Source organism: Stegostoma tigrinum, chromosome 16, assembly GCF_030684315.1.
Source record: "Stegostoma tigrinum isolate sSteTig4 chromosome 16, sSteTig4.hap1, whole genome shotgun sequence".
Taxonomy (NCBI): Eukaryota; Metazoa; Chordata; class Chondrichthyes; order Orectolobiformes; family Stegostomatidae; genus Stegostoma; species Stegostoma tigrinum.
The window spans coordinates 17,103,165-17,116,455 of NC_081369.1; the positions used below are offsets into that span (position 1 = coordinate 17,103,165).

At 38.3% G+C, this 13,291-nt stretch overlaps 1 protein-coding gene across 1 annotated transcript in view; it reads left to right on the forward strand.

Annotated features, from left to right (window-relative positions):
- plekhg4 (pleckstrin homology domain containing, family G (with RhoGef domain) member 4) overlaps positions 1 to 13,291 on the forward strand; it is a 194,879-nt gene that overhangs the window by 122,149 nt on the left and 59,439 nt on the right. The window contains exons 11-13 of the mRNA XM_048546548.1: positions 2,566 to 2,704; positions 6,563 to 6,685; positions 10,906 to 11,097. Coding sequence (XP_048402505.1) covers positions 2,566 to 2,704; positions 6,563 to 6,685; positions 10,906 to 11,097 — 454 coding nt within the window. The remainder of the gene's footprint in view (positions 1 to 2,565; positions 2,705 to 6,562; positions 6,686 to 10,905; positions 11,098 to 13,291) is intronic.

Here is a 13,291-nt window from a genome sequence, read left to right on the forward strand (position 1 = left end):
ACAGGAGAAGACATGCAGTAAATGGATAGGTAAGTGCGTGAGTGAATGACTGACTTGAGTGGAACTAACTAAGACACACCTACCCTTACCACTTTCTTCTGCTTTACCCAAACGACCCCCGCCCTATGAGCACCTATCTACAAAGCAGACCGGAAAAAGGAGAAAATCCCAGGATGAAAGATAACCTACTTACAATTCATACTTTTATGTGAATTACCCCAAAACCAGCATGGAGCATGCCTCACTAGAGGCTAACCATGGTCAGTGTTAGTTAACCTTATTCCTGGACCTGGTCTCCATAACCTTAGGACTTGGGGCCTAATTTTTTCTTTCTCCACCTGAATAAGTCCGTCCTTGGCCTCCTCCAGTGTTGCAGTGACTCAATGCAGATTTGAAGAACAACACCTTGTCCTCCACCAGGGCACCCTACAGCCTGAAGAATTCAGTGATGGCTCTCCAATTTCACATAACCTTCCCACCCATCGCCTGGTTCCCTTTCCAGGCCCCCCCACCTCCTTTCGATTCCACCTCTGACCCTCCCTCCCACCACCAACTGGATTCATCCCTTCTCTCAGCTAACCAGGTCAGCACCATTCTGTTACCCCCTCCTTACCCCCTCTCTTTATCTGCAGCTCCTCCCACCTTCACATCCAGTCCTAAAGAAACATCGACTTCTCCAGATACTGTCTGGCTTGCTGTGTTGTTCCAGCCTCCTGTTTGTCTGCCTTGAATTCCAGCATCAGCAGTTTGTTGTCTCTAAACAAAGAATGTCTGCTGCTTCACACATTTTTAGTGGACATTTTAATAAATTAGTCATTTAAATGATGAATTTATTACTTTTGAGATAGTGTATTTTTCCTTTAAAATCCATGTTTATTGTTGTGGGAACCTTATCTTTCTGAAATATGTTTATTGGCACCCAGAATGGGGGAAGAACAATACTGAAATATGGATTTCCATGGGAAAAGTTAGACATTCCTGATGGTGAGCCTTTCCTCACTTGAGCTTTCCACCAGTCATTAAACTTCTCTTATCTTAGAAATATAGAATATAGGGACGAGCAGGCCATTCAATCCTTTCACACTTTTCCACCATTCAAAATAATCATGGCTGATCATCACACTCAGTCCCCTGTTCCTGCTTTCTCCCGTTTCATGTCTTTAGTCCTAAGATCTATATTTACATCTTTCTTGAAAGTCTTCAATGTTTCATCCTCAACAGTTTGCTGTGGCAGCGAATTCCACAGGCTCACTACTCTCTGGATGCAAAACATTTTTCCTTACCTTTGTCCTGTAAAGTCTACCCTTTTAACTTTAGGCTGTGACCCCTGGCTCTGGAATCCTGTGACATACTCTGAGGTAAGACGTAGACATAAACTACATTAATAAAGCTATGCTTGAGTGTCATTTAGAGTTAAGTATATAGGACAAACAGGAAACATAGAAGAAGAGTTTTGGGGAGCAGTGAGGTTAAAGAATGAGCAAATAAGTCGAACACACAATGCAGGAAGAGTCATCTGACCAAAGTCTTGGAAGGGGAAAATTACCTGAACACTTTGCGCCATGAGGCACAATGTCTACAGCTCAAACTCTAACTCCTCAACTTGGATCCACAGTTCCTTAAGCTGCAAACACCTAGTGCAAATGTATTTGTTCTGAGTCATTTCAATTTCCAACAGTTTCCTCATCTTGCAGCAGTGTAACTATATCACACATCCTTCATTGCAGGAATACTTAATTTAGTATTACATTGCTCTCATATCACTGCTGCTACTTGAAGAGTTGCCTATTGTTCATCTATTGGAATTTTCATTCTTATTGGATTTTGTTTAAAGATTATTATCCAGCATTTTGTTAACAAGCTAGTTTTAAGAAAAAGAAACTAACAACCTAAACACAAACTAAAGCACTGACTTTTATTTTAAGTGCAAGAAATATCCAGCAATCCTATTGACTAGGCAGCTGGTGTCTGTACATTCATGTCATATTGTCGTTCACGATATTACTCACGACTAGTCTTACTGCAGGTAGACATCTCAGTCTGTGACTTCTTCATCTCTCTTGTGCCATTCATTAATATACATCAGTTTAAGCCTAAGGAATAAAATAAAACCCAGATATTCATCAATTAACTAGCTTCTTTTCCTGTAGCTGAGCAAGAATCAATTCCTAGATGCTGAAAATGTTTATGTAAAAGAAACCAAAAAACCTCCCTCTCCTTCTTCAGAACACCCTGAAACACTCAGCTGTGAAAATCAATTGGACGTCAGTTGGCTACTTAAAAAAGTATTCCTAACCTCAAAAAGCCAATGAAGGCTGTTATAGGGGTTGCAGTTTCAGCTTCTTCTTAGTCAAGCTATTCTTTTAGTGGAATAATTGAAAAACTCCTACTGGCAACTATAGAATTTAAACTGTAGCTTTTTAGTTTAATACTAACCACAACCTATAAACTAAGTTAGGTTTGTAAAACAAAACAATATAAGCGCTCCGTCCTGGCCTTTCTTTATACTTTTCTCCATGGAGTATCAGCTGTGTAATGTTAATCCTTCTTTTTGTTTTCTTCCAGAGACACAGTGGAAACTGTCACAGAATTATATAACAAAGTGGATGAGGGAATCCATGAGCTGGTTATGTTATCTAATAAATGCATTCGGGAGCTAGAGTTTTTGAAAGAATTCAGAACATATGAGAGCGAGTTTACGGAGGTAAGAGCTTGATGAATCAGTTGAAAGATTAATGATCCATATAATGTTCAGTCAGTTCACAAACGTATTTTGATATTTTGAAGATGAAGTGACCAGGCAATGGTTTTTGCCGAATGCAGGCATTGTATGATAAACATGAGAAACCAGAGAGAACCGTTTAGCCCCATGACAAGATCCTAGTTGATCTGTATTCCACTTGATTTGCCTGACTTCTTGAAAAAAGAAATTCATTTGTGGATGAGGGCATCCCTGGCTGGACCAGGATATATTGCCCATTCCTAATTGCTCAGAGACCAATTAAGAGTCAACCACATTACTGTGGGTGACGGACAGCAGTTTGCTTCCTTGAAGAGCTTTAGTGAATGAGATGGGTAGCTGTGCCACATATCCTTAATAAAACCCTGTCTCCTTTGGTCGAGCTCCAATTGTATTGTTAAAGATAACCTTTTGGTGAAGAGAATTTCAGATTCATATCACAGTATGTGTATTTGTATACATTTATATATATATTTGAACTTATTGATACAGTGCCAGATGGCAGATTGGTTACGCAAATTAGAAATGTTTGGGATTGATGGATCCTTGCATTAGATGTTGGCTAAAAGATAGAAAACAGAGTGGGTATCGTAGGGGGTATCTCTCGGATTGGAAAGAAGTTCAAAGTGGCGTTCACCAGGGATTGGTGTTGGAACCCTTGCCTTTTCTGAGTTATATAAATTTTGATTTGTAGAAGGTGTTGAGGGCAGAGTCTCTAAATTTGCAGATGATTCTAAGCTAAGGAGAATAGTGGATATTAAGGATGATGCTCAGCAACTTCAGAGGGACACTGACAAGGTGGTCCAATGGACAGACGTCTGGCAGGTGCACAGACATGGAAGGTAATGCATTTTGGTAGAAGAAGCATACACTAATCAGACTTTGAGGGGAGTACAGGATCAGAGGGACATTGGGTTCAAGTGCATTATTCTCAGAAGGTGTTTTGAGGAGTTGCTTCACCAACCAGAAATTCAGTTACTCTCATGTTCCTCTAATCATAGGTTCCTCCTTTCTGTTTTGCTGCTGCATTATACTCAAAATCTGTGATTGGAGGAACAGCAAGGTCAGAATGGAAGGAATTGTGATTGGAGAAATTAATCTGGTTGCTTCTACCCATGAAAGGGATTTGCTGATTGAAGCAGGCCCAGCAGACACCTCACATAGCTTGACCAAGATGAATGTCTTTGGGGATGACCAAGCTTCAGCTGGTCATGAGGTGAGGTGATGACATAGTGGTGTTATTAGTAAACTATCAATCCAAAGACCTGGGTAGTTTGGGTTTAAATTTCACCATAGCAAATAGTGGAATTTGAATTCAATAATTAAATAATAATCTGGAGTCAAATGATGGCTGTGAAACCAGTGTCAGTTGTCAGAACCAGCTGGACCACTAATGTCCTTGAGGGAAGGTAACCACCAACGTTGCTTAGTCTGGCGCAGCCTACATGCAAGTCCTGATTCATAAAAATGACGTTGACTCTTAACTGCCGGCTGGGGGATAATAAATGTTTGTTTATCCAGTGATGCTCACATCCCATGGATGAATAAGTAAAAAGGTGGGTTTGTGTAATAGGATGGAGGATGCATGGAGCTGCTGTCTACCCTGGCATAATTCCTGCAATGCTCTTTTAATTTTTGCCTTTGTGACTCGAGTGAATATGTTATTTGATTTCGCTACTCCTTTAGGCATATAAGTATGGATGAGCTTGAAAGTTTGATTTATTGTCATGCGTACTGCAGTCAGTGAAAAGCTTTGTTTATGAGCAGTACAGGCAGATCATACTAAGCAAGTATGTACAGATCATAGTTTGTAAAAAGACTTAAACAGAGGCACACAAGTTACATTGCACAGGGCATGCGCTAGGCGAGATCAACTTTAGCAAAATCAGCATTATTTAAGGTTAAAGAGTCTGTTCATCAGTCTAATAACAGTCAAGAAGAAGCTGTTCCTGAACCTCCTGGTGTGTGTGTTCAGGCTTCTGTATCTTCTGCCTGACAGAAGAGGTTGTAGGAGAACATTACCAGTGTGTGATCGGTCTTTGGTGATGTTGGCAGCCTTTCTACAGTAGCGAGCCATGTAAATGGAGTCCGTGAACAGAAGGTTGGCTTTTGTGATGGTCTGGGCTGTGCATACCGCCTTCTGTAGTTTCTTACCATCCTGGGCAGAGCCGTTGCTATTCCAGGCCATTAGGCACCTGGACAATTTCACTGGTGCATCTGTAGAAGTTGGTGAGGGTCCTTGAGGACATGCCAAACTTCCTGAGCTGCCTGAGGAAGAAGAGGCAGTATTGTGCCTTCTTGACAGTCGTATCTACATGGGAAGTCCAGGACAAGTTGTCAGTTATCGTCAGTCAGAGGAACTTGACACTTGCCACCCTCTCAAGCTCAGTTCTGTTAAAGTAGATGGGTGCATGTTCACCTCCTTTCTTTCTGAAGTCAATGATCAGTTCTTTAGTTTTGCTGACGTTTAAGCAGAGGTTGTTTTCATGGCACCATGTCACCAAGCCTTCTATCTCACTTCTGTATTTTGACTTGTTTTTGTTAGATACCCTTCCTACTACGGTAGTATTAACACAAAATATGTAGATGGTGTTCATTCGGAATTTGGTAACACAGTCATGGGTGTACAGGAAAGACAGTAGGGTGCTGAGGACACATCCCTGGGGGGCTTCATTGTTGAGTGTTATTGTGGAGGAGGTGCAGTTACCTGTCCACTGATTGTGGTCTGTAGGTCAGAAAACTCATGATCCAGTTGCAGAGGGTGGATCCAACATCAAGGTCACAGAGTTTTGAGATCAGTCTGCAGGGGATAATGATATTGAAGGTGGAACTGTAGTCAGTGAGCAGAAGTCTGACGTAGGTGTCCTTGTTGTCCAAACGTTCCAGGGATGAGTACAGGGCTAGGGATATGGCTATGGACCTGTTACGTTGGTAGGCACATTTAGAGGATCAAGGTAGCTTGGGAGACTGGAGTTGATGTAGGCCATGACCAGCACTTCATTATTATTGAGGTCAGAGCCAATGGGTGGTAGTCATTAAGGCACATTTCGTGTGCTTTCTTAGTTACAGGGACGATGGAAGTTGTTCATTGAATGCACAGGAGGGGACTATTATCACCTTATACTTACCTTCAACCACAGCCTATTTTGTCAGCAACCAATTGTTTCTCTCATGGTCCTTGGTGCTGTAACTTAAAACCCAGTGACCTTCACCCTGAGCTTTAATTTGTTTTTTAATGATCATACTTTGCATTTTGAATTTTAAGTTGTGTGCAATTGTGCATTAACATTGTATGTCAAATATAAAAGAAAGCTGACTTTTTTTTAACATACCAAGTAATTTGTGCTGGACATGAGTTTCGGATGGGGTTTGGAGTTGAGTATCAACAGTTGATCCTGTGGCTGCCAACTGAGTATGCATGTGGTTGTGGAGTTTGAGAGATTTACTTATTGTAAATTAACAGGAACATTTTATTTATAGATTCATGCTTTTTTGATAATTGTGCCAAATTTTCTAACAAAGAAAGCTCTAAAAAAGCCCAATGTTACTACATGACTGTATCATCTTATGAAAATTAAAAAATGTAGTCCCTGAAAATCAAGGCATTGTCATTGGGAAAATATCACTAGGGTCCCAAGGAAGCAAATAAAACATTTTACCCTTGTCCAAACATGTTGTTCCATTTTGGTATCCCATTGATTTCTAAATAATTCTAAGACATTTGCTTGTACTATGCTTATTTAATGAACTTGAGTTTGTTTACAAGTATGACCATGGCTTCTATATGTGCAGTTTCCTTGGTGATGTTGTTATCTTTTTCAGGTGAGTAGTTGGATAGAGCAAGTTGGAGAAAAGCAACTGGAAAGATGTAACGAATTGGAGGATTCACTGGATTCATTGCAAAGGACACAGGGAGAGTTCAAGAGCTTTTGCAGTTTTGCTTATGTATGTATAAATTACTTTGGTTGACCAAATAAAATCTTTTGACTGTTGTCCTAAAACATTTTTCCATTTTAGTATCCCATTGATTCCTGGATTATTCCAAGATATTTGCTTGCACCATGTTAAGTCTGAGTCCTCTGTCAGATAACTTAAAACTGAACTTACAGCTGAAGAAGTTGTTTGTTTTATGCATTTTAGTGGCAATTAAAATTATGCTTGAAATTAATGAACTTGTCCTTTGGGCACTGATGTACTAGACAAATCTGAGTGTTTTGCTGCATATGTGACCTAGAACATTAAACCCTAAGAAACAGGAGCAGGAGTAGGTTTCAGTCTCTTAAGCCCACTCCATTGTATCATATTATCATGGCTGATCTTAGCCTCAGTCTCGGCTCCTCCTTCCTGCCACCTCCCCATAACTCTTGAACCTGTTACTAACTAAAAATCTATCTCCTCCTTAAATTTATTCTCTGTTCCAGTATCCATTATACTCTGGGGTAGTGAATTCCATAGATTCCAGAGAAGTAATTCCTTATCTCTGTTTTAAATCTGATACCTCTTAGCCTAAATTATGATCTTTAGTTCTAGATTGTCCAACATGGGGTAACATCCGTTCTACGTGTTTGTCACTTCACTTTAGCATACCTCAATTCAATCTTCTCCCGTTCTTCTAAATTCTAACAAGTATAAGCCTCAGACTCTCTTCATAATCTCCGGAGTTAATCTGGTGACTGAACTGCCTCCAGTGTAGCTACATCCTTCCTCAAGGGGACCAAAACTATACACAGTTCTGCAGGTGTGGCCTCACCAATGCCCTGTACAATTGCAATAACATTTCATACTTTTATACCCTATTCCCTTAGCAATAAATGCCAAAGTCCCACTTACCTCCGTATTACCTCCTGTACCTGTACACTAGATTTCTACGGTACATGCCCAGATCTTTCTGCATCAAAGAATTCTAAAGATTCTGCCCATTTAGGTATTAAATTGCCTTTATGTTCTTCCATGCTTATTTAAATTAATCTCAATCTGCCAAATTTTGGGTCACTCACCTAACTTTTGATTGTAAAGTTCTTATTTCTTCATTGCAGCTTACTTTTCCACCTATTCTAATGTCACTTGCAACTTTGGCTATATTTTCCAATAAAATGGCATTCTTTTCCTGTATCTAAGCCTTAATATATATTGTAAATAGTTAGAGCCTGAGGACTGAACCAAGTGACACCCAACTAGGTACAGCTTACCAACCCAATAAGTGTTTTCTCCAACACTCTGCTTTCTGTTGGTTAATCAATCCCCATCCATGCTAATATACTACCCCTACCACCATATGATCTTACCTTGTGCATTAACCTTTTGTGTGGCACCTTACAAAATGTCTTCTGGTAGTCTAGGTATACTAGATCTACAAGATCCCGTTGTCTGTTTTGCCTGTTACATTTTCGAAGAACTCTAGCGAATTAGTTCAACATGATTGACCCTTCATAGAACCACACTGGCTTTGACTTTCCAAATATCCCATTACCACTTCCTTAAAAGATCCTAAAAATTTACAAAATGACTAAACATTAACCTCACTGGACTTTTGACTTGCAGATTCATATACCCTTCAAACAGGCAGATGCTTCATCCACTGAGATAGGCTGCTCCTAAAATGTCAGCACTAAGAGGCTTCATGCCCAATATCTCATTGAGGCATTTTGGGAAATTGAAATTAACTCCGTGGTGTTCTTTCACAGTATTTCAATAAGGCTTAATCTGGGACATGGTTTTCAATATTTGTTTCCTCTCACTGGGTGTTAAAGAGAACCCAACAAAAAAATTCACTGTATTAAAATGATCCGTGAGTAAAATGTTCAATTTTGCAATAGCTGAGTGAACTAGCTCTTGTTACTTTTGGAAATTTTGGGAATGGCATTTAAAATTACAAAACAGTGTGGATTGCCTTAACAAAAAATATTTCTTGGACTAAATGAGTTAGATAAAATGAGGGGGGGGGGGGTCAGGTGTTTAAGTTGATGCAAACATGTTCAATCAGGAGCACAGCGCATGCTCAGTCTGTACAATCCAAATTCAGGATCCCCCAGGACTAATCTGCTTCCCTACTCCAAGTTAGCGCAACAAAGCTTTCACATGTCTCCACTCATACCTGTTTGAATTTCAGTCCAGTCCTGATTATGTCTTCGAATCAGGCATGTATACATAGACAAAGAATGATCTTGCTGCCTTCAGGTTGATGTCCCACCTCATGCTCAGGAGAAGTGTCCAAAAGTAAAGTTAGATCCTGCCATTTTGGCATAATTTAAAATGCTTCCACCTCCACCTCCCTGCCAAATTTCACCCAATTGGATAAAGATTTACAGATCTATTTATTGAAGTGATTAATCATGGGGATAGTTTGTTAGCTGTCAGCACCATTGTTTCTAGGAGTTGGGTTGAAATATACCTCCAATTTCTGATAGATAGTTTCACTGAAGAGTTAAGAATTTTAATGTCCCCTTGTTCACATCAGTGAATTGAATTCATTGTACAATTTAAAAGTTAAAACTATTTTGTTGGCAAAGTGAGGGCTTCTTTGAAATTGTCAAAAAAAAGTGTAGGCCAGGCTCTGCTTCATATCTCATACGTTATGAGCTAGATATTTGATCCTTGCCAGTTGACATGTACACAAATCGTTTGTATGCTTAGGTTTGTTAACTATTTTGCAAACATAGATAAATTTAGCCTGATTGTTTACACATGCTGATGTATTCAGTTGGTCATTTTGTCTTTTTTTAGCTCCTTGTACTAAGTTCCCCAGTTTCATTCTTACATTCCTGGCTAAACATCCAGTTAGTTTTTAGTTGTATAATACAGTTTTCTAATTTACCTCTATTCCCTCCAGATCTCCCACATTCTGAGGGTGCAACATGCTTAATTTAAGATTGCCTTTTAATTGCTTTAACTATTCCTCCTCATTTGGTGCTTTAAGATATTGGTGCTTTCATCTTTAAACAGCTTTAACAAATGATTTGCACTTAAGTTTCTTGGCAAGGCAGTGTAAATGACAAATATCTGTTCATTCACATTACTGATAATTGTAATTGCTGTTAATATATTCAGCTTGTTTTTGAAAAGAGCTGCCTAACCAAATTTCTTAAAATACATATGTTAAAGGAGATTAATTGCTTTGTAGCAGCAATGCAATGTTTCACAGCAATGAGATTGAACTAGATTCATCTTTGAGTCAAAGACATTGCACTGCAATTGGAAAATGGAAGGGGCTGACATGTTTGGATCAGAAAATTGATCAAGAAATTCACAACTAACTAGTTATTTTGAATAATTGAGGCTAGTATCCTTGCTATTCCCAGACCTCAATTTAAAATAATCAGTCATTTTATAATTAAGAATTGCCCAACTGTCGTTGTCTACTGCATGTCACATTTTCAGAATAACACCAGAAGTCATTTAGGTGAAGATTTTGCCCACCAGATTGTTTTAAGTCAACTTTTGTGTGGGCTGTTTTCCTCTACAATACCTTATTTTTTCTTTGAAGTTAGAGTCAATGGAATGATGTCCAATTAAAATTAAAGTGTTAGATGGCAAAGTTATTCAATAATTTCCTAATTTTAGAAGAAAATTAATCATTTAATCTCTGGCCAAAACTTTAGTTATTTGATGCTTGTACCATGTTTAAACGTTTACTGGACTAATTATTTTAGTCTTTTCATTGCTTTCTGACATTGTCTGAAGTATTGTATTGAAATTGGATCTCCAATTAGCTAGACCATTTTTAGGGAGTGGCATGGTGATTTTTTAAAATTCATGTACCTTTGAGAAATAATGCATTTCATCTTACAAATACGTAAGCCCCATTCTTGTAAAATATTTAGTTCTTTTTCAATGTTAACACATTGAACCATTATTGATTTCTTTCCAAATATATTGAATTTATGTGTTTCAATGTCATTTTGCATAGAACAGTAATTGCATTGACCTGAAGTTATGATTCAGTGCTATAATAAAGTAAAACACATCTCCCATTAGTATTTTCAAGACTACATTTAACATTGACTTTTACCCATGAAATTGTTTAGGTCATGCGAAAAGATTTTGATATATTGTTTATGAAATATATTATTTGTTATGTTAGGAAGTTACAACAATAGATAGTTAAATTAACATTATTACATACTTTTGATTGCTCGGTTTTGAAAAGGTATCCTCTCTCATTACAGGAGTATTGCAGAAAAGGCAGAGAGCTTTTGAAGAAGCTGGAACAGTGGCAAGACTTCAAGTCACCAGCATTGCATGTTTTTGAAGAAAAGTTACAGACATACAGAAAACAGTATGATGAATTTGTTAAGAACCTCGATGAATGCAGACTAAAGATTGACAATACTTTAAAATTGCACAAATTCTTTGACAAGGTAAATGGAATGATAAATAGTTTATTTTAAAGTTATTGCAGAGATAGGTTTAAGAAATGAACTGAGATGCTCATTGCGTACAGTGGCATAAGCAAATTACTTTATAAACATTTGCATAACATATATGTTAGTACCATTATATCTCCCAGCACAAGCACTAAATTATGGTAGAAGAAATAGGAATCAGAGGGGGTCATTTGCCCCCTTTGAGCCAACTTAATTATTTTTAAAAGCACTGACATACATACATTTGCTTTATCAACTAGTTGTTGTATTCACTGTTGACTTACAATGATTCTGTACAGGGACACCCAAGTTCATCTGAGTATCAACATTTCCTCAGTATTTAAAAACATGTATTCTGTTTTTCCATTTTTTCATTGCTGTTCACACTTCCACAAATCATTCTATTTGTGCGTTTCTTACTCACAAACTGTTTGCTCATCTTGTAACGTTTTTGCAGCTCCCTCACTGCTTACTTTCCCTCTTGGCTATATTGTCAGTAACTTCATTCCTCCATCTTAAATCATTGATATAGAATATAAATAGTCGAGGACCAAGAGCAGATTATAGTATAGCCTGACATCCTGAAAATGACTGGTTTATTTCTAATGATAACAAGGTGGAGAGCTGGATGAACACAGCAGACCAAGCAGCATCAGAGGAGCAAGAAAGTCAACATTTCAGGTCTGGACCCTTCATTTTCTGAACCACAGACAACATATCTTGGGCATAATTTTCCTTTTATGTTACCACAGCCCTAATGAGGGAATAAAAGCATTAGTCATAAAGGGAATAGTAGATTTCAAATGTAGGGTGTAGGGTACATTTTACAAGTCTGTCATCCTCCTCCATCTTCAAGTCCCAACACTGTCCGTGTTCCATGTAATATTACTGAAAAGTTACTTTCTAGTTCTTTACATTATGTATTCTGCTTGTTCTTTTGGTTCCTCATTTGCCTGTTGTATGTATTGTTGATAAGGCAGTCATGTGAACTTAGGTGAACTTCCCCTAGATACTGTCTAAAATCCATTGAGAATTTCCACTCAAAAGGATACACAAGAATAATGTAGGTGTTTGCCCACCATTTTCCATCTTTTCAGTGATAAAGTTCAAATATTTTAAGAAGCCTTAACCAAAATCCAAAAGAACTGTGGATGCTGGAAATCGGACACAAGAACAGAAGTTACTGAAAATCCTGCCAGACCTGACTTTTTTCCGGCAATTTCTATTTCTGTTAAAAAAGAATTTTGTTTTTTTTTTCTTGTAATAGAAAAGTCCAGAGTGACATATTTCTCTGCAAATGTTAAAATGTTGCCAACGCAGTACTTTATTTCTTCTTTCATGGGATGTCATGTTAACCAAACCACCTGGATGACCTCCAGCTTGTTTGAGTCATGAATCAGGAATGTGGTCAAATTAAATCAACTGACAAAAATGGAAAATTATAATAATTACAGACAACTGCCCCAGATATCATGACATCACCAGCCTCAAGTCAAGCTGACATTCTTGTCTCTCAACACCATGGTTAAGCTCCAGCTGATGATCAGAGGTGATAAGGAAACTAAAAGCCAACCACAGAAGCCTGCTGAATTTTCACTTTATCAAGGCCATCAATAAGGTGAAGTTCAGCCCACCTGTTCTAGAAGACAGATGTTCATGGTCAAGGAGGTGTAGAAGATGGAGATCGAAGCCACAATTATAAACTGCTTCCACTGTGCTGTATTCAAAAGGCTACAACTGAGCAAAATACAGAGAATGAATGGGGAGCAGAATGATGCCAGCCACCCCCACAATGAGGCGCTTTCACTTGCCTAAGGGAGGCTGGCATGGAATTTCAGCAGAGACAGACAGTCGTAAAAGCTTACATTGAGGTGGACAACACCAGATGTTGCAAAATGTAACAGATAGATGAGACAATAGTAGGTGCAATACACTCTTCAACTGAGGAGGTTTTTGAATACTGTCCCACTTACCTGCCTGGCTTCAAATCTGAAGTTAAAATGCTTATAGAAATGCCCTAGAATTTTTCATGAAGTGCTATATGAAAACTCAGAAGATATTTGACTGCATTAACAACATAGCAGAGTATATTGCATTCATCCAAAGAAAGCAAGCTAAAGATAAAAGAGCTAACTTCCAGCATTTTTCAGTGTTTTTTTTAATTGTACAAGATTAGGCCACCATAAGG